Genomic DNA, 22703 nt, shown 5'->3' with positions numbered 1-22703 from the left:
CATTATATAGGCTACACTAACGTGACGTTTAGGCGGTTTGTTTAACTATTATACGTGATTTACGTTGTGTGTGTGTGTGTGTGTTTTGGGGGGGGGGGTAATGAAAGTGTTCCAAACCGTGACATTAATTTCTTGACGACCTAATAGATACTAACACCACTGTATGTAAAGGTCACTTGATATTCCGAGTAAACAATTCGTCCAAGTTTTGGTTACATCAATGTGTCCCACTACTTTTGTTACCTCGCGGAATCGCAAAACGTAATCACGAGATGAAGTACGGGTATACTGTCTGAGCACGCCGAATTCGTTTTGAATTTCGCGCAAAGCTACACGAGGGCTATCTGCGCTAGCCGTCCCTAATTTAGCAGTGATAGACAAGAGGGAAGATAGCTAGTCAACACCATTCACCGTTAGCTCTTGGGCTACTCTTTTTACCAACGAATACTGGAATTCGAACCCGCGACTTTCAGATTACGAGTCGAGGGCATTAATCACCAGGCCAGCACGCCGGTTAAAGATCCCAAATATCTAAGCATTTATCATAAAATGCTAATTCCTTAAATATGGAGGTTTTATTGTTTGAAGAATGGGCGAGAAAACATTATCAATCCTAAAATAATTTAACAATTCCAGAAATTCAGTCATCATAATATGATGATAATCTCCCATCTCTCTCATCTCCCCCCTCTCTATTACACAGATGTATGTGTGCGTGCGTGTGTTTGTAGAAAATTAATACTTATACAGTTAAGCAAAAATTAACGACAAAAGGAAGGACTGCGTAAAAAACAGTAAATTCAAACCTGTGGTGAACGACATTTTAATGAACAAAACAGGCCCAAACAAAAACCGAAATTAAAGACACTGCATTGTCAGTTTTTTTGTATATAGGCCATGATTCTGACAAGACAAATTATTCCTCTTTATCTCTGTTGTTTCAATACCACTATGAAACTCACTTTAGATATTGCCCGTTACGGCTAAACTAACAATCCCGAAGTTTAATTTCACATTAACTAACTCAACGTTTTCTGACTTACTTTAATTTTCTGTATCTACATGTATTTATAACACACGACAGAAAAATTTAGAAATATCTAGTCCGCTAGTAGCAACAATATTACACATAACGAGAAAAAATTGGAAACTTCGTGTAAGATGATGTCAAAAATACTACAAAAGCCTAGTATGACAACCAAAAATACTACAAAACCCTAGTATAACAACCAAAAATACTACAAAACCCTAGTATAACAACCAAAAATACTATAAAACCCTAGTATAACAACCAAAAATACTACAAAAGCCTAGTATAACAACCAAAAATACTACAAAAGCCTAGTATGACAACCAAAAATACTACAAAAGCCTAGTATGACAACCAAATTGCATACACAACGGAAGACTCGTACAGAGTTACGTAACGAACCTTGTCATAACTATCGCTTTTTAAAATATTTAACTTTTAACACACTTGTTATGAAAACTAAATAATCATTAAATATTAAATCACTATATAATCCCCACTTCAAGAAAAATATTTACAATATTTTTTATATTATACACAAAGACTGTTTTCAGTTCATACTCAAAGTCTCCTCGTATAGTCTGCACTAACCTTTACAGTTCCCTTGTTGGTCTCTTTCCGCATAGGGCATCTGTTAGGGCGTCACCTTAACTGAATCCCCTGTTATGGTCTCGATCTCGTGTTGCACAAGGTTTGTCTTGCCTGGTATATCTGTGAAGATATCTGCATACTGGCGCAGCAGATCTCGTAGTTCTTTCATCTGCTTGCCAGTCAGTTCCTCACTGATGTTGACGTCTTTGTATGTCTCATGTCCACCTAATGGTCTTAGGTCTAGTAGGTCTTCTGGTTCTACGTCTATGATAGTCACACCTGCCATGTCCATCAACAGCTGCACCTGTTATGTCTTCTTACCTTTCGAAGTACCCTGGTATGGTAGGTCTTTGGCTTCCCGTTCACTTTCACCGCACAGTACCTTCTCTTGATAACGTCTTGCACTTCAAAAGGTCCTTTCCACTGCAGGGTGAGTTTGTTGTTGTCTATGAGTAGCAGGACTAAGACCTTCTGTCAAACCTTTCCACAACTGGTGATATAGATGTGAGACGTTGTGGGCTTGAATACCCACATCTTGCTCTCCTAACTTGTATTTTTTGATGATTTTTTTTTCTTCAACATGCTAGACTAGTGAACGGAGGTGAAGACTGGTAGACGGTAAATCCCCACAGCAATGTGAATTCTACTTCTGCAGGGCACATTTTATATCCCACACTATAGCCTTTCCCTGGGGATCCTTTTAATTTATGCAGCGTTTTCAACTTCGTTTTTTGTTTGGGCCTGTTTTATTCAATATATATATAAAGTCTAAAATATAGAATAATTAAAATGGAAGGATGACGTTTTTGTTTTACATATAATACTTATATTATTATTATTCTAAAAAGTAGGTATGTTTAAAATTTCTTACACCAAAAATATTAAGATAACAACAGCTAGAATCTGCTGGAAACACGTCAAAAGTTAAAAATTGGTTAGCAATCAACCAGCAGCGTAAACAGGCGAGGACTGTAAGAAAATTAACCCCTAGCCCAGACATACGGATCCCACGAAAATTGTGAGAGCTTTATACACTAAGGAATAAATAATACACTCAACAGTAAAATATGCTTCAGCAATGATGGAAATAAATCGGATTTTTATCTACACATTCAATACGTATTGAGCAAGATTTCAACTCTTCTCTTGGATAGCTGGGTGTTGGCTAGTTGTTAGTAAGCCGAACGTTCATGTAGTAACATGCTTTTAAAAACGTTCCGCTCTTTTAGCTATAGGATTGTTATAATTTTGACAGTAAATTCCGCTATTCCATTAAGAGTAGGCGGAGCTACTGATTGGTTGCCCTCTTTCTCGTCAGCAGTTCTAAATTACAGAGGTCTTTGACCTGGCTCTTTAGCATGTTTCACGTAAGGTGCCGTTCAGGTTGGAGACATCAGTACCTCTCTTGGAACTTCTCTTCAGATTGACACTTGACAACAAATATTTGAAAAATACTCAAGTGATAGCATGTGAAAGTGTGTGTACAAATACAGCTACAGTAACGTGCAATATACGAAATTACTACAATTGTGATATAACAATAAAAAAACTACAGTGACGTGCAATATACGAAATTACTACAATTGTGATATAACAATGAAAAACTACAGTGACGTGCAATATACGAAATTACTACAGTTGAGATATAACAATAAAAAAACTACAGTGACGTGCAATATACGAAATGACTACAATTGAGATATAACAACAAAAATTCCAACGGTATTCTATATTTATATAGATACAAGTCGATTTTGAAGAGAACAATTGAAATCCTGTTCAATAAATATATGGAAGGTAAAAGTCAAAACCCAATTGTCACCACTATGTCACTGATTAACCCCCGTGTACATTTAAAACAAAAACTTGGTAATGTTGTGTTCGAATTTAAGAAAGGCCCGATGATGCAAAAAAAAAACAAAAAAAAAACCTCCAATCGGCTAACCCTTATTTAGAATAAGTTTCCAACATCAAGTTCCCCACTTGTGTGCTAATTGAGAATGACGTTTTCAGCCGTTCCTGAATAATCACTTTCAAAATTGTAAATGATAAAGAACCACCTATAAAATGTGATGGATCAAGAAAATTGAAGAGACTGGAGATTGTCCCTGGAGTGAGAACGGGCTAAAAAATAAAGTCTTCGCTGAAGAGAAGTAACACCAGTTTTTTTTCAATAATTGTAATTGTACCCGTTATTGGATTTCAATAATTTTACTTTTGGTTTCATTTACTGTTTAAAAAATATTTGGTGATGTTAGGCTGACTAAGGAAGACTGCGGGCATGAAATACTGTTTATTTTTAGAATTTTCGCGAAAAGCTGCAGCAGAGCTATCTGCGAATAGCCGTCATAATTTTAAACTGATAAACTAAAGAGAAGGGAGCACCCATAGTCAACTATTTGGCTACTACTGTAGGACCGAATAGTGCGATTCGATCGTCCCTCTTAAAGTGCACCCACGACCCCAAAGCGCGGAGCGCGTTTTTTCGCAGTAACAGGACGAGAACAACGAACATTGAACGCATAATCCGGGCACGCTAGTTTCTGTGGTACACCCAACCTGGGAAATAAACTAAATTATTATATCCATGCAACCGTAGGAGAAGGGTTAGTGTGAAAAAAGGAGGACCCACAGGAAAAGCTTTTGTCGAAAGTATGAAGTTAAGAACCTAAATTTGCGTTGTGGGTGGAAAGATGGACGGTTCTAGGATTTCATACTGGGAGAAGGGGCAAGTGGGTATTTTTAGGTTATTAGATGCGATGGTATTTTAAACACTGCATGCTACTTATCAATTAGCAAAATACCGACACCAGGTGGAAAAAAATCCACTGAAAATTTACACACAAAAAATAAGATAAAAAACTAAATATATGATTTAAATAAAAAATAATAGAAAAATCACTAAAACAGAGGGAAATCTCATATTTTATTACTCCTAAAACTCAACTATATTGTGAACAGTGAACGTTTTCGTTTCGTAAATACAAAGTTTACAAAGACACAGTTCTTAAGATGCGTATGTGGGTGGAACAATTATTTATTTACAGCACAAGATAAATAATATTTCTTAATTAATTATTACGTTTTTACCAAACACCTGTTTTTTGGCATTTTATTAGCTAAAATAAATTTTAAAATATGCAATTGTATGAAATGGCTTCTCTTTTAAAAAATGAAATCCGAGCAGTGGGCCTATGTTTTTTATATTGTTTCGTACACTTGAAGTCTAAAAATCTCAATTTTATATGCAAAACTTGGCCTAAGTGGCTTACATTACACAAATTTTCCACATACAAAAGAAGATTAAAAATAAAAAATGCACTTCAACATCAACGTTTTTAAAATACCTTTTTTCCCCACCAACGAAGGAAATCGCAAAAGCACTGTGACGTAAAACAGTTTTAATCATTTTAGGACATATTTCTTAACACAAAATTCATGATTTACACAGACATATACGTTATAATAAATTACACATATCGAAGGCGACTAGCATACACTTGTAAACTTCTTGACGTCGCAACGTGATATCAGATTACTATTAACAATGATATATAAGCTAAATATATGGCAATTGTTATACTGCCAATACCAGAAATATGGGATACGGTATAACCAAACATAAATGTTTTAGAATTACATATCTAATCTTTTCAACCATCAAAATTTTCTTTGCGTCACCTATATCTCAAATTACACCCCCCCCCCCCAAAAAAAAATCTCACAAACCATGTGAACCTGACTCTCCACAGATAACTTACCACGTGGGGTTTAAGATTAATTTCCACAGTTAAACATCGTCTACAAAGATGCTATCGGGTTAAAAAATTAAAGTAAGGTCTAAGCCCTATTCTGTGTTATATAAACCCCTTGTTACTTCAATGCAAGGTCACTAATTCCTACTACTATAAGATGAAGTGGACAGAATGGATTTATGTTATTGAAGGTAGCTGCTTTGATTACACGACCTAAGAAGGATCATACATTATTGAAATCCACAACTGTAACAAGAACTGAAGCTTTAATTGTTAAAGTAATAAATATATGCCTGAAATTTAAGAGATATTACTAAACGTAACACACGCAGCTTTGAGGTCAATAATGTTTCTCAACTTCTTGTTTCATTATACGAATTAAGCTTACAAATCGCTAAGATATTACTGTCGTCCGTAAAAAGTATTGTTACATTCCGAACAGGTACTCTTGCACTATAGAGTTCAATTAAGACACAGTGCTTTTAATATTAAATAAGGCATTTTCAAAACATCTTTCTCTTTACTCTCTCGAAACTAGAACTTTGTCATTGCAGCCTTGCTTCCTGTATATGGGGCTGGGGTGCATAAGGTGTAAATCCAGCAACAGTTCCAAGCCCAGGTAAAGCCTGGGGGCCGGTGTATGGGTAAAGATGAGGTGGTAGATAAGGCGAGATTCCATGGCCAGTGGATGGAACTGAGGTAACACTCGGAAAGGCGTAGCTGGCCGGATCCAAGCTGTTAGCGTATTGAGTGGGGTGGTACGCAGCTGCGTAGTCATAAAACTGCCATGTTGTTGCTGAAGCTGATGACAAAGGCAAGTGAGAAGGTAACAGTAAGCTTGATGATGATGTAACGTATGGGGATGGATAGATATACGGAGGAGACAGACTGGAATAAAAAAAAAGAGAGAGATTACCATATTACGTATATATACTTTTAAATCTACATTGACAAATAAAAAGGAATTTTCAGGAAATCAAAAAAGTGGATTTAACAAGTTTCAAGATAAGTTTACCATATCTATGACTATATTTATAGAAACTTATGATTGGACAAAAGGGTGTCGTTCGTTGGTAAAAAATAATAAATGGGTAAAATAGAAATTATTGTCAGAAGATTTATGGTAACAAAAATTTTCTAATGTAAATAATACATTTAAACAGACTTAGTTTTACTCTCTTTTTTTTATAAATAACAAGTTTTACATTTATTTAAGATATTCTTCCATTTTTTTAGTTAAAAATGCAAAAGTTTCAATTTAATCAGTTAACAAAACATATAACATAGTTCTTCTCTGACTTAAATATAACTTGACTTACAGATCTGATGTTAAATTGGAGTTAATCACACACTTCTTAACCCTGTTTTTACATTAAAACCATTGCTTGAATTGTAAACCCACAGATATAACTAAAGAAGTGTAAATTACACAGGTATTCTAACGTGTGTGTGTGTGTATACAGTGAATTTAATTACTTCACTGATCAGTTACTAATAATTTTGTTTCTGATATTCGCAGAAAGCTACTTAACGGCTTTCTGCACTAGCCGTCCAGATGGTTTAAAAAATACCCGCCATCCAGAATTTTGGACTAATAGCCTAGACTCAGAGGGCTACTCTAATCGAACAGTGGGATTTGACTGTCACTAATATAACGCACCCACGGTTTCAGTGTGTGAAGTGCGATTTATTTATATATTTTGCGCAACGGTTATATGGTCCTGTATGCTGATCACACACGGACGGCTCACATAAATGAAACTTAACAAAACTTAACAAAAAACTACATAAAAAAACCATTAATAGTAAAATAAAAACCAAAATTTCCAATGGTTGATAGAGATAATATTTGACACAAGAAAAATCAATAATACTGTAGTTGTATACATGAGCCTCAACTGAGACTAAGGCAGTCAGTAGCCTTATTCTCCTAACGTTTCCTCATGCGCAAAAACTTGATATTCATTTTAACGGTTTTCCCAACTGTTCCCCCTCAATTCGAGCAGCATTGTGTACATGTTTGAAAGCTAACTTATACAGATAATTTGTTCAAATAACTTCAAAATGTATTCAAAATTTAAACTGGAATGCATTCGAGTTTGCATAATAATGTCGTAACGTTGTTTTTTAGATGGCGGGTTCTTTTAAACGATCTGGTGAAAATAACTGAAGGTTCAGCTCACGTAAACGATAACAAATCAGTTTATTTCTTCTTTGATGTTTCTGAAAACGATAACACTTGTACAGTGTTTTCATTTGTTGCCTACGATTACAAACGACGCTAATTGCACAAACTACCTTATTTATACAAAGTAACTCAATATGCGCAATAGTTAACACTGATATAAATATTTCATTAAAAACAAAAACACGACTGATCTACTCTATCGGCTAAAAACAGCGTGTTCTCTTTTTTTTAACTCTTCATCAACTATATCTTCTCGATTATTCGCTGACCGCATATTTATAATTTACCCTCAAATGCACTAAAAAAACCTGACGTCAAATTTTAAAAACTTTCTAGGCCGAACTTAACGTCATCATTACGACCTGCAACTCCCCTTAGCTCAAATCTGAAAAATAGCTTAAAACAATAAATATACGTACTTAAATCTTTTTTAAGAAATAAAAATGGAAAAACGTATTAACCTTGATGTCAGAGACCAAATATGTTATGGATGAAATATCAGGATAGCATGGGGTAAGATTCGTCCTGCGTTTATTCTGGACCACTAAAAAATCGCTGCATGCGGATATTGCATTTAGTATGCGGAAAAGCATCCGATATCAGAGCATTACTGAATTATATTAATCAATGGGTGCAAGACGGCAACAGAGGATTTTAGTTTAAAGATTACAACTCCTATATATTTACTATTTGAGAGAGAAAAAGTTTCCAGAGCGTTCGGGTTGAAAGATCCGCGCCGGATACAGCTCAGGACAAATGTTTCTCTGTTCAAACAATAGCTTTTTAGTCGCTGGAATAACATTCTGTAATTTACGTGTGACAGAACGTTCTAGCTGATTGTATGAAAGCAAATAAAAATTTATTCTTTCGTTAAAGCTTAAAGCAATATACGCCATCTCAAGTTACAAGACCAAAATGATGACAAAATAAATTAGCAAAAATTGGGACGAGCTATATCTTAGTTTGAGAGTAACTTCTTGATGATTTATAAAGCATCTACATGAAAAATTAAGCAGCTTGAAGCATCGTTGCTTAATGTAATCAAAACATACACGGGTTCTTCTTGGCATGATTCCTCTTATGGTTTCGGTGCTATGAAAAAAATAAAGAAAGAAGAACCAAAAAACGTGAGCGCCATTCTCCTGCTTGATGTGAGGGCGCACCAGTCGCTCCAAAGCAAAAAAATGAAAGAAAAAAAGGAAAATAATTCAAGTGTTGCTATGACAGAGATGAAGTCCTGCGAGTATGGATAAAAAATAATCCGATCGCTCTGTTGTCAAGAGTATTTAAACTCTTAAGAACTTTAATTACATGGATGTCGGAAAGTGCTGCGCCAGACACGCGATTAGTACATAACTCATAGTAGAAAGAACAGCCGGTTGGGAAAAGCGAACGTAGAACTTAAGTACAGATAGATATCCATCCATACAGCCAGAACAAACTAGAAAACACACGTTGCGCATTCGTAATTTAATCATAACAATTAACGTTACAAGACATGTAGCTTGAGCATGTTAGTTAACAATGGAGAATAGATAAATATTTCTTTATCACGAATTTTGGCAGTGTGCCAAAAAAGAGTAAGCAGAGATGTTAAAATACGTTAACATAAATAATTCGGATGCATCATTTGACCATCATTTTTAGGTTCTATGCCTAGCAAGTTCACATTTATTTTCAATACTCGTGCATACGTATAAACGAAATACGGATAACGTTTAACTTACTACAAGCTTTAATTGTTGAGAGAACATGTTTTTCAACACTAGATAACTCAGCGATTTTAAACGGATATCGACGTTATTTTATTCAAAGTACATTTTGGGATATGATCTACTTTGTTGGAAAATACGATTCAAACTGTGTCATTAGAAATATAGTAAATGCCCATTTTATCACAAAGCTACACAGTAGTTGAGGCTGTATGCTGCGACGATCGAACCCTAAATTCAAACTTTATATAAGCATAAAGATGAGCCACCGAAAAGCACATATTAAAGGAAAATGAACATATATATGTATCGCAACATCTTCATGTCTTCAACAAAATTTAATTTCTACTTAACCAGTTTGAAATAAGATTCTCACAAACAGAACATACAAAATTAGGGCACAGTCTGCGGAGTGGAAAACATAAAATTCGCCCATCTTTTGCCGGCAAGTAAAGGTAGCCTTGTGTACATCTTATAAGATTTAAAATTGATCTGAAAGCTTTGTCTGTGAAATGAATTTTTATGTCAAAATTAAAATTAGGTTGCATGCCACAATGCTTCACACCTATACTATCACTCACTATCTTCACACGCATAGTTGCTTCTCATGAAACATGAATATGTACATGAAAAGGATTATTATATTAAAACTATTGTAGTAATAAAAAAAATCCCATTGTAACATACAGAATCTTTCAGTGGGGATCGTGGATCAGTAAAAATGTTTTTAGCTGTTCAGTTGTGTAAAGTCAAACGTTACCCGTGTTATTTATTTATTTTAGGTGGTTAATTTGAATGTGCGATTAAATAATACACCCAATTTTAACAGCGGTCGTGGTATATGACCCAAACCTAATCTTGAAGAATAACTGATCGGTTAATTTTAGATAATTTAATCAGTTTTTACAACCATGGCAGCCTGGTGACAAAATTTCTAACTGTTGATGTAGATATTGAACAAATTATCTAAAACTCGTCAGATGACTCTACTCTCGGACATTTAAACTTTAACGTATCACCCTCCGCACCTACCGGATAATCACACTTCATCACACATTTGAACTTATCATTCTATGCACCAAATCAACATTTTTACAGTGGGATAACAATTTACGGACAAACAGAAGACACGGTAAAAGGATCTTCTATCATCCCAGTCACCTCAATCTTGCAGTGTATTCATGATGAATTTCCACTTCCATTCAAACAGAAGACACGGTAAAAGGATCTTCTATCATCCCAGTCACCTCAATCTTGCAGTGTATTCACGATGAATTTCCACTTCCATTCAAACAGAAGACAAGTAGAAATTCAACATGAATACACTGCAAGATTGAGGTGACTGGGAAGATAAAATATCCTTTTACCGAGTCTTCTGTTTGAATGGAAATGGAAATTCATCATGAATACACTGCAAGATTGAGGTGACTGGGATGATAGAAGATCCTTTTACCGACCATTCAAACAGAAGACACGGTAAAAGGATCTTCTATCATCCCAGTCACCTCAATCTTGCAGTGTATTCATGATGAATTTCCACTTCCATTCGATAGAAGATCCTTTTACCGTGTCTTCTGTTTTTCCCAGTCACCTCAATCTTGCAGTGTATTCATGTTGAATTTCCACTTCCATTCTCAAAAACCTTACTTTGCGACCAAGTATGTCGATGACATCTTTATTAAAGACATGTGGTTCAAACCTACCCGAAAACTTCTTTTAGTATCTGAAATCACAACTTCCAAGAATTACTTTCACAGTGGAAGCTGAAACAGAAGGAAAAACTCTCGTTCCTAACGTCTTAGTAAGCTTTAAAAAATCCACGTTGCTGTATTTCGCGAGTCAACCGCTGCTGTATCTCACGAGCCAACTTACACAGCAAGCTCTCTTTTGCTTCAACCCCTTCCAAGTAGTTAAACTCTCACAAATGAGCTCATGATCTACACCAGCAGAAATAATGCCTACTTTACCAAATTCATCAAGGACTGTTTACAAGCTATAAAACGTCGCCAGAACCCAGAAATTGCAGCAACAATTCCATTGTTATTATTAATATGAACCAAATTCACGTTTTTTCCCCATAATTTAACATGAAATCAATTCCTACCTTATATATAAAACTCGTCAACAAGGGACCAACTAAACATAACACGAAAAATGAAAATCGTGTGCTATGCACAAAATACAATTACACGTTTGATGAATCGTATATTCGTGATATAAACATTCTTTGTATCTATATATATATATAGATCAGAATAAAGTCACATAAACACCATACTAAAAAGGGCCCACCGCCATAGCTAAATATGCAGCAAGTACTTTTATTTCCATAAAGAGTGCTTTCTACATTAGAACACAACTACCTAGCGTTGTTGAGTAGATACGTAGCCGTTGATATGTTGGTTTCAAACGAACATCTACCAAGTACTGACTGAGTTATGTAGTAATTATTGACAACTTCTGATCGAAGCAAGCTAACTACGTAGATCAGAATTAAAAAATAACTCAATAAACAATTTAATATACCATTCTCATCAGGGGTGTGGAGTATGTTAAATTAAAAACTGATAAAGATTATAATAAATTGACTCATCAGTTGGGTACCTTCTCTGTTAATGATATTTTCGGTTTGGTTATTTTAGAGCAAAGCCACATTGGGCCATCTGCTATGTTCACCGTGGGGAATCGAACCTCGGATTTTAGCATTGTGAATTCGTAGCCTTACCGCTGTCCCACCAATATTTTTGGCAATGCAGTTTAAGACTTATGGCTTGTAATATACCTGTAGTTATGGAAACCGAAGGCTACATTAACAGAATAATGCTTTTGGTTTTTAATAAATACTTTATATAAAAAAGGAAAACATCTATTAAACAAAATCAGTCACAACAAGAAGAACTTCGATAAAAGACGCAATGATAAGACTCAAGAGCGCTTTATAGTTACAACTTATCCTGCCACGTTCGAGATACAGCCGCTCTCGTACACAGCAAGAACAGCAGATCGTTCAGGGATCGATCTTGCATACCTAGAAAACAACTCTTACTACTGAAAGATACTTTCAACATAGACATGTTATAAATAAAAGACAGTGTATACTGAAAAACAACAACAATAATTATAGCAGTTTCTAACAATAGCAAATGAATTATTACTATTGTCTTTTTTTAATTAATGGAACATTTCATTAAATTAATGATAATTTAAAATATGATAATAATAATAAAAATTGAAAACGAGTCTGCAGTAAAAACAAAACATAAATAATAACGAAATATATTTTTTTCTCTGTAAAGATGAAATGTTGGTTGAGAGTGATCAAATTTCGTTTTTTCTCATAGATTTCACGCTCCAGTTTAGATTAAAGTTGCATGCAAAGAACGCGATCTTCAAATCTCCCCACTACTACATAGTGTAAAATAAAAAAAAAGAGTTGTAACTAGTTAGTAATGTGTGTGTTATTTAAAAAACAACAAGCCAAAAACAAATCCTGTTAAAATTTATCTCAGTGAGAGATGTACCCATGTACAGTGATGAGAAAACACCGTCTATCAGACTCATCTTATTCGCAGGATGAACTATATAGAAAAGTATAATTAAAGATGAAAAGCGTATGTGGGCTAATAAGCCCACTACGTCTGAGATCTAAAACTATTATTCTTTCATTGTTTAAGGCCACTTATGGGTACATAGTTGCTCAAACACAAAAACAAACAAAATTATGAATAAAATAAGTAATGGGAATGAAAAGAAAAACGTGCTGATTGAAACTAGCTATCTATCATCAGAAAAACATATTAATATAATCCATTACAGTACTCTGTATAAGCACATTGTTATGGGTGTGAATAAAAAGATGTTAAACGTGTTTTACTTCTAAGGTAAAGACAGCTACCATACACAACGAGGATGCTCGTATCGTTAAGGCTGCTGTCGATGCCCCACGAGTTCTCGTGATACCCCTCGTATAGGTTAACGGACACCGTACAATAATTTTACAAAATTAATCTACAATGCACACAGGATGACGCAAGATATACGACGAAACATGTAGAATGTATGAGATTGTTTTCCAGTCACGGCGGGGATCTTACCACTTTTTAACCTTGTACAGTAAGTTATTATTTTAATAATTTGGAGACTGGAAACAATCTCATTTTATTGAATTGTGCATAAAATAATCGTTGTTTTTAAATACATTTTTTTAGTTTTCAAAATTGAACATTACACGTGCCAAAAAACATCTTGAAAAAAAAAGGAAGATATCCTGTTCGAATGTAGCCAATTTTTGGAGAAGGAAGGACTATAGCTTGCAAGTGATACAAAGAGGTTTGTAGGTTATTACGGCTAAAATACGACAGTTATGTCAATCTCAAAAATGCTAAGCTATATGACTGAAGCCACTTTCATGCTTTTTCAAACAAATGTTGAAAAACACAAGTATTCCTGCATTGTGGTACATTCCGAGTGTTTGTTCAATCTTCTAAAGGAATCGAAGGTTCCAACTTCCGTCATGAGTATGCTTTCCACACCATTATACCACTTCCAGCAAATTCTGCTATTGGAACAACACAATCAGGGTGAAGTGACTCATGTATTCTTTCCAAAGAAAAAGGTGAAATCCAATTCATCAGTCCACATCACGGCTTCCAGACATTAATTGTCCACAAACTACACTTTAAGCACAACTGTAACCGCGATTTCCTGTTTGCATCTGATATAAGTAGTTTTCAGATTGGTTTTTGGCTGCCTTCTGACAGTTTTTACATTGTCCTTCGCATGATGTGTTTGGAGATAGGCAAAACTCAACCGAGACTTATTTTTATGTCGTAGATTCTTTCAGTTGACGTAAGTGTTGAAACAGAAAATTATTTTATTCCTGAAAAACAATCTATCTCTTTTAAACGAAACTCAAATGAATGATTACAATCGATAAAGAAAAATATGTGTTCTATACTATAAGGCTTTCAACATTCTACCGATACACAGTATGTTTCCTCTTCCTTCTATATTAAGCAGGATCTTTTGTTTATTGTTTGTCTTTTTACTTTAGTTTTATTTTAAGATAAACTGTTAGTGAAGTATATAACATTGTTTGCAAATAGTTATTTTGTTGCTAATTGTTATCTTCCTTTCTTCTTTTTAATTTGATCCTCTGAAGCTACTAGCAGCGTTTGGCTGAAAGTTGTCACAGCTACGGTGCCAGATGGCATATAGCCAATTTAACTGTCAAGGAGAAAAAGTAAGCAGTAACGAAAGAAAATGAAAGACTCGAGAAAAAAGACGAACAGTAACTAAACTAAACATGAAAGGCAGAGTTAGATGATGTGAAGAAAGGGGCGAGGCAGATACAGAATACATAAAATAAAAGTTCATGAAAAACAAAGTACGGAAAGACTGGTAGATAATTATTTAAAGAACAAAAAGAAATATGAATAATAGCACTGAGCAACTATAAATGCTAAAAGAGTAACGGAGAAAAGACGAAAATAATGAAGTAAAAAAGTCGGAATTTATAAAGGCAAACTAACAACGTGCAAAAACAGCAACGATTGAGCGAAAAGTAAAGAAATTAGAAGGTACAAGAAAAATAAACATACATGAAAAAACGAAGAAAATTACGAACTAATTGAAAACCAAAAATAGAAATATGAATTGAGAGAGATAATAAGATGGAAGAAAAGAGGGAATAAATATTGAGACAACAATGAAAAGTGAGAAAGATACTAATAAACATATGATGAAATTATAAAGGTAAATCAACGAGGAAACAACTAAAATTCAAAAAATTATAGAAACGGATTACAAAAGAAGATAAAACATAGAAATATATATTATTTGAGTCACAAATATAAATAGTACGTTTAGTATTATGTAAATTTCGGACACTCGGAAAGACGAAAATAAAGGGTTAAAGAAAAGTTAACAAGCATTTTATTTATGAAGGCTATGAAATATAAATATAGATTTAACCCAATTTAAAATTCTATATAACAGTTCCCTCTTTAATATAATGAGAAATTAAACTTTTCTTAGACGTCTTAACTGAGGTAGCAATATAAACATACTTTCTTAAAAATGAATTCTAAATTGAATCTGTGCTCATGAAGAGACGAATCAGCTCCGTCATCTTTACCAAAGTCTTACGTACAGCTCGAAAAATACACTATTTAACGAAAGCATTAAACGAGAGAGACCAACTAGAATAAAATTAAGCAAACTATTATTGAATATTCTATGCGGTTATATGTTTTTAATTATTTTAAAGAAAGGCTTAGTTTATTTTAAAAAATAATATATTTGACAGTTCAAATTCAGGCAGGAAATTAAAATCGTCACTGTCCAATACTTGGTATTTTCAAGTGCAATATATTTTGTCAGTAGTCACTCGATTATGTAAAGATTATTTTCGATTACAATAATTATCAGTTGTCTTAATTATGTAAAGAACTTCACTCAAAGTGTATATTAATAATTTGAAAATCTGCTAAACACACTTATGTCATTAACTAGTTTCGAGGAAACATTTTTTTTTCTTTTTCAGATCTACTACGCACCAAACTTATAAGGAAAAACAAATCCTTTATTTAGTTTGTTTACATATTCATTGTGGTTTTGAGACTCTTCTGTTACTATGACGCACAATATATTACAGTAATCTCTTGGCTAGTATGCTTTTATTTTTGTTCACGGTGGACCAATGATATTTTTTGTAGATTAGATTTTTTTATTCGTTTATTTAAACGCTTGTATTGTTGTTTTGCCAGTGGGTTTCTTTGACGTTGCGTATTGGACGTAGTTTGACGCCTAAAACCTTCTTGAAAGTTTAGTAAACTATATAAATGAAGTAAAACGTGAGTCAGGCGAGACTAGAAGAGATTGTTGATTGAGTATTGAGTCAGCTAGCCAGTCAGTCAGTTAGTTCAGCGCTGTAAAATTTGAGCCTGTTTTTCCAACGAAGTACTAGAGTTACAGGAAGTAACGTACGTACGAGAAAATTGGAAAGTAGATGCTCTACTGAGATATTATTAATTTGTGAAATCTGGCCTATCGTTCGTTATTTACGTAGGCCTTATACGAGTTGAACTTGTAGTCAGGGGTAAAAGAAAAAGAAGCTTTCATAATCATTAAGCGTACTGGACTTTGCATTCTTCTTTTTTACCGAATAACACAGAAAGAATCTCACAACAATAAAACCGTTGAGGTAATACGTACGAAAGAGCACAGTTAAGCTGTACACAAATGGACTGGAAATCAGAGAATAAGAATCTGACACCTAGTGAAAAACACACAGCTGTAAGTTGATCTTCTAGATTCTATACGTATTATATAGATATAAATATAACAGTTCTGTCTGTTGTCTGTCCATGTAACAGCTTCGTAAGGTGCGGATGAATCTTCATCAAATTTGGTGTGGACGTTCATTGGGTTCATGGGGAGATGCATACAAATTTCTAGTTTTGCATTTTGCCGTTTTTCATGGGTGTTTTTTTTTACCACTACTTCGCCCCTTGTTGATGGATCTTCATCAAATTTTGCATTAAGATTTGTTGGGTCCATGCGGAGATACATGGAAATTTGCGGTTTCATATTTTGTGTTTTGCAGTTTTTATGGGCCTTTTTTTACAATTATATATGGTGGAAGCAACTTTTCATGTCCTAAGATAGCTTTCCATTAATCATAAAATTACATAACTTCCCTCTAGGGGACAGGTGCTCCACCTAGTTTACAATAAATAAAGGATCGAAGATGACGGAGTAATACACCGTTAAGTTCTTTGGTTCTAACGGTTTCACATCATCCCGAAACGTTAAGAGCACACCTTAAATTGAAAAAAAAAAAAGAATATATGGTAATCTATCACTTTGAGCGTTTGACGTTCACTCCATCGTAAAGACTTCTTTAACACAGTCACTATAAATAGGAAAAATAAGTTTCAAAACAGTTAAATTACTATGTTTCCCCCCGACCCCCCCCCAAAAAAAACAAAAAAACATTAACAGAAGGTTTCTTAGTTTCTTATAAAAGACTGTATTTGTTTTAAGAGGTCTAATTTTTTTAAATATAATTTTTGACTGGTTTTGAGCGTCAGGTTCTAACGCCAAAAAGCGAATCTCATCATAAAGATCTTTCATCTTTAATATACTTCTGACGCAATATGACAATTCACGTAAATGAGGTAAGTATATTTGTTTATTGCATAATGGGTTATATGTACTGTGCCTACCGCAAAGTTATCAAGCTTACCACTGAACCAGTGGGGAGCGGTAAGCACAATAGGCGCAGTACTGGCCTACCATAACGATGATCCGAGTTCGAATATCTTTATTTTTCATAAACATGTTAAGATGAAAATATATAAATAAAGTAAGTGCCTGAATTATTCATACTCATATGGCAACGTCCGTGAAAAAAATTATACTCTTTATGAGATGGACTATTTTAATTTCAAATAACCACGTGAAAAATATATACAGAACAAATAAAACTAGAGTTAGAAAATACAATTATATCTGATAGCGTATCCTAATTCACGGATGTGACAGTGGGTTGGTCCTCTTCCTACGTAAACATCTTTGTTACTATAGGAATTTGTACTTTGTCCAATAAGTGTGACGCGATATGTTCCAGGTCTGTTTGTTTGAAATCTAAACAAATATATTCAGTTATTCATACATACAGGTCTCTAGACGATGAACATAGGTTTAAGTAGTGTGTTCTTACAAGAAGGGTAATTTTTACAGATATTGTATTTTTAATCTAACAGCTAAATAGTACATATATCAAAGAATTAAATTAGATTTCATTAATTAAACGATAAATTACCATCATTTTTATACACTACTCAAAAATAAAATTTTAAAACATAGTTAGTCTATCTAGGTATTCTGTTCGCAAATAAAAATGCCCACGAGCATTAAAATGAATGTTATAAAGAAAGAGAAAGAATGCAGTATAATTGGTTTAAATGATTAAGTTTCGTTAACTTATCCATCTAAAATGAAATTAATTCACACAAAATGTAATCACGTACTTAAATCACTTGCTCTCGCTTTCAAGATGTCGCCATAACGCTAGAAACTTGTAACTGTCTAATTTTTAAATAACAGTGACCCCATAGCGACTGTAAGCTTGTAGTTGACAAGCCTGTAAACAACATTGTGACCCTATAACGATTGTAAGCTTGTAGCTGATCAGTCTTTAAACAACATAGTGATCCTATAGCAGCTTTTAGCTGACCAGATTTTAAACAACATTGATCTTATAGCAGCTTGTAGCTGAACAGCCTTTAAACAACATTGATCCTATAGCAGCTTATAGCTGAACAGCCTTTAAACAACATTGATCCTATAGCAGCTTATAGCTGACAGACTTTAAACAACATAGTGACCCTATAGAAGCTTGTAGCTGACAAATCTGTAAACAACACAGTGACCCTATAGCAACTGTAAGCTTGTAGCTGAAAAGTCTTTAAACAACATAGTGACCCTATAGCAAATGTAAGCTTGTAGCTGATCAGTCTTTAAACAACACAGTGACCCTATAGCAGCTTGTAGCTGACTAGCTTTTAAAAAAAGTGACCATATAGCGCCTATAAGCTTGTAGTAGACAAATCTGTAAACAACATTGTTACCATATAACGTCTGTAAGCTTGTAGATGACAAGCCTGTAAACAACATTCTAACACTGTAACAGCTTGTAGCTGATTAGTCTTTAAACAACATAGTGACCCTATAGCAGCTTGTAGCTGATCAGCCTTTAAAAAAAAGTGACCATATAGTGCCTATAAGCTTGTGGTTGACAAATCTGTAAACAATATTTTGACCATATAGCGTCTGTAAGCTTGTAGCTGACAAGACTGTAAATATAGTAACCCTGCAGCAGCTTGTATCTGATCAGTCTTTAAACAACATAATGACCATATAGCAGCTTGTAGCTGGCCAATCCTTAAACAACATAGTGACCCTATAGCAGCTAGTAACTGACCAGTCTTTAAACAACATAGTGACCCTATAGCAGCTTGTAGCTGACCAGCCTTTAAAAAAAGTGACCATATAGTGCCTATAAGCTTGTAGTTGACAAATCTGTAAACAACATTTTGACCATATAGCGTCTGTAAGCTTGTAGCTGACAAGATGTTGTTTAAAGACTGATCAGATACAAGCTGCTGCAGGGTTACTATATTTACAGGAGTGACCCTACAGCGCCGGTAAGCTTGTAGTTGACAAATCTGTAAACAACGCAGTGACCTTATAGCGACTGTAAGCTTGTAACTGTCAAGTCTGTAAATAACAGTGACCCTATAGTGACTGTAAGCTTATGAATGCAAGGTCTGTAAAACAACATAGTGACCCTATAACTAGCATCAGTAAAATATCTAAAGCAACGTGTGCAACAAAGATTTTACTAATGATCGTATTCGTTTTTAAAGTGATGAATTCGCAAAAATATCAATTTCTACTAACACCAGATGACAGTTTTGAAATAATTAAAACACTGAAGCACGCGGGAGCAGCTAAGAATTACGGGATGGAAGTTGAATTCTGCTTATCCTACTCAACCCTGCATTTGTTTGTGGTCTAGGTGTAAGATACGACCCGAAACTAAACAACTGTTTTTTTCTTTTTTTTTAAGACCCAGAAATTACCTTTAACACCTCTTGTGTAACAAGGCAAATCGGCGTGCGTTATAAATAATTACTTTTTCTTAAACAACAGCTACATATTCCGCCTAACGTACATTCTTCGCGATATTTTTTAGTCAACTTCGTGTCAATTGTACAAAAATGTAAAAAAACATTCAGGCTACGAACAACAAATTACCTATGCAGTTATAAACTCTGTTTTAAGCATGCCCATAATTTTAGAGATATTGTAACGTTATAAGCCTTAAGATTTACTGTTGAGTCACCATGGGAGATGGAGAAGGGGAATAAACTTTCTAGCCACCAGTTTAAAAAAAAAACATTTACTTATTAAAAATCCATACGTTATTATCCATTCTTGGGAGAAACCGTGATCGAAAACTTGTTGATAAAACCCAGACCAAATTAACGCAACTTCAGTAAGGTGCTCATGAGGAGTTTATTAATACTTGAGTATATGTCGAGTAATTTTAAATAGCATTAACATATATAAAACGTAAACTGAGCAAGTCAATCATGGCAGTCTGTGTATTAAAAAAAAAAGGATCACATAAAGATCACGATATCAAAATCTAGATCTGTTTCCAAGAGTGTATTTAATTGATACAGATACAACGAGATGCCAAACCAACCTTCCTTGACACAATAATAGTTTTGAAAACAAGGGCAGATTTAACCGAGTGGAAAGAAAGGTGTGATTAATTAATTATTTTGGTACCGGAGCTTATACTCCATTGGTGAATAGATAAAGGTATATTTTTCTTAAAACAACTACAAAAAACAAAAAGGAATAAGTTACTAAAAACTAGAGATGACTCAGTCAAACGCTCATTCTTTCGGAAGTTCTGTAACGTCGTACTTCCAAACCCGTGCCACGTTTTTACGATGTGACGTAAACATGGTGGAAAGAGTAACAATAGTGTATAAAATCGACAGCTTGATATTATTTAAAAACCTGTAAGTCTAGCAGTCTGTATATTAACAGATCTGGAAATCAAGGGCTAAATGTAAAGCATGTTTCAGTAATTTTAGGAGCGCACGTAGGCTCACTTTTCACAAAATGTCTAAGAATGTGGAAGGTAATTTGGATCGTACAAAAGCAGATTTATTTTTCTAAAAATAAGCCCAACGAGATATCCAGATTTTTTTGGTAGGGATGAGAGAGTGGTAGGTAAGTTAAGATGTTTTCCTTCACTTGTATACCAACATCTATAAGTATATAATTACTTTATACGGTCGTCTGTAGGTTTAACATCTGTCTAGTTTTACTAAACTATGCTATATAGGCTTATTTACAGAGTTACTAATCCTGAATCACTTAGTTTTGCGAGTAGTAGTTCGACACATATGTCGTTATGCATCATAATGGCGTAAATGTTTAAAGATAACAAAGATTTAGTGAATTACCGTATTACTAATATATTGATAACATCAAAAAATCTCATTGATTGGGTTACGCCCACCAGGATTTTACATAGTCCTAACTGTACTGAAACACGATAGGTTGATGGCTAGTTTGTTAAAATTAATTAGAAATTAATAAATTACTTTAATAATATCTTTAACTATTTGAGTTTATGAGGTGAGGTATTCAGTAAACAAACTATTGTTGCAGCAACCTACTCAGAAAAATGCCTTACTAAATTATTGTACTCGCTCAGGGCGCGGGTTAACCCTATGGTATAGCTCTGGATTTCGGAGCTAGTGATCTGGGCTCAAGTCCATGTGTTACCATACCCCCCCCCCCCCTACACACACTCTCTCTCTTTCAGATATGAGTGCATTAAGTGACAGTCAAGCCTTTAGCGTGGATGATGGGTATAGGATACTACTGACTGGCTGCTTTCTACTAATTAACAGTTCAGAATTAGGGATGAAGGCAGATAGCTTTAGTAGCTTTGCCATAAATATAAAATACAAATATACATGTAACCTCCTAAAATACTTCTGCTTATTTGTTTCAATGAAAACAAATCTTGAGTTACTGCAGTGACAGCTATAAGACAGATATAGAAGAACACACAGCTGAGTGGGAAGGAGTTAGAATTCATAGCACAGTTTTTGTAGGTGTTCTAGTTCTGGTTGTTTCATCTAGTTAAACTTCTTTCTATCCTTGTTTTTACACAGTACATTAAGTGAATCCTTAGACTGAATTTTGAATACAGTTAACTAAAAACCACCAGTTTAGTTGTATTTTAGTACCATGGTCATTAGGGCTCTCAAAGAACAAAATAAAACTGTTATTGTTTTTTCAAGAAATGCTTAACTACAGCACTGTTGGGTAAAAATCAGCATTATTTTTCAACGTAATTAGGTTTCGAATATTAAAGCTAAGTAGCTTTACACTTGGTATTGTCATGCAATTTGAAATGTTATTTGGCCATATTCATCCGTAGAAGCTTTGAAGAAAAGTCTGAATTATGCTTTCTCCGACTTATCACAATAAAATCTGAAATTCTGACGAAAACTTGTGGTCCTTTATCGTCAATATCACCAAATTTCTCACACAAACAAAAATAATAATAACTTAAATGCCGTATTTTATTTCTTTATTACCAGATATTAATAAAATACCAAAGAAAACAGTGATACTTAATAATCTCTCCTGACTTTTCTTAAACTACGCAAATTATTAATGACCTTTTACATAATATGTCATGAAACTTAACTGAAAGAATTGCCCACTCTATAGTCTTTCCTTCAGATACTAAACCTAACAGTAACATATAATGGCTGGAGACGGCTTAAATGGGTAATGAAGAAAAACTTTAATATAAGTTT

General features: G+C 34.2%; 1 protein-coding gene across 2 annotated transcripts in view; it reads right to left on the bottom strand.

Annotated features, from left to right (window-relative positions):
* Nucleotides 1-4539: 4539 nt before the first annotated feature.
* LOC106478055 (RNA-binding protein 38-like) overlaps nt 4540-22703 on the bottom strand; it is a 97965-nt gene continuing 79801 nt past the window's right edge. The window contains exon 4 of one of the 2 annotated variants that reach the window (XM_013938565.2): nt 4540-6264. In XM_013938565.2, coding sequence (XP_013794019.1) covers nt 5922-6264 — 343 coding nt within the window. In that variant the 3' untranslated portion in view covers nt 4540-5921. The remainder of the gene's footprint in view (nt 6265-22703) is intronic. The other variant, XM_022381574.1, reaches the window with a different exon arrangement.

The sequence above is a fragment of the Limulus polyphemus genome, unplaced genomic scaffold, assembly GCF_000517525.1.
Source record: "Limulus polyphemus unplaced genomic scaffold, Limulus_polyphemus-2.1.2 Scaffold176, whole genome shotgun sequence".
Classification (NCBI taxonomy): Eukaryota; Metazoa; Arthropoda; class Merostomata; order Xiphosura; family Limulidae; genus Limulus; species Limulus polyphemus.
This window is presented reverse-complemented; position numbering and strand designations above follow the sequence as displayed.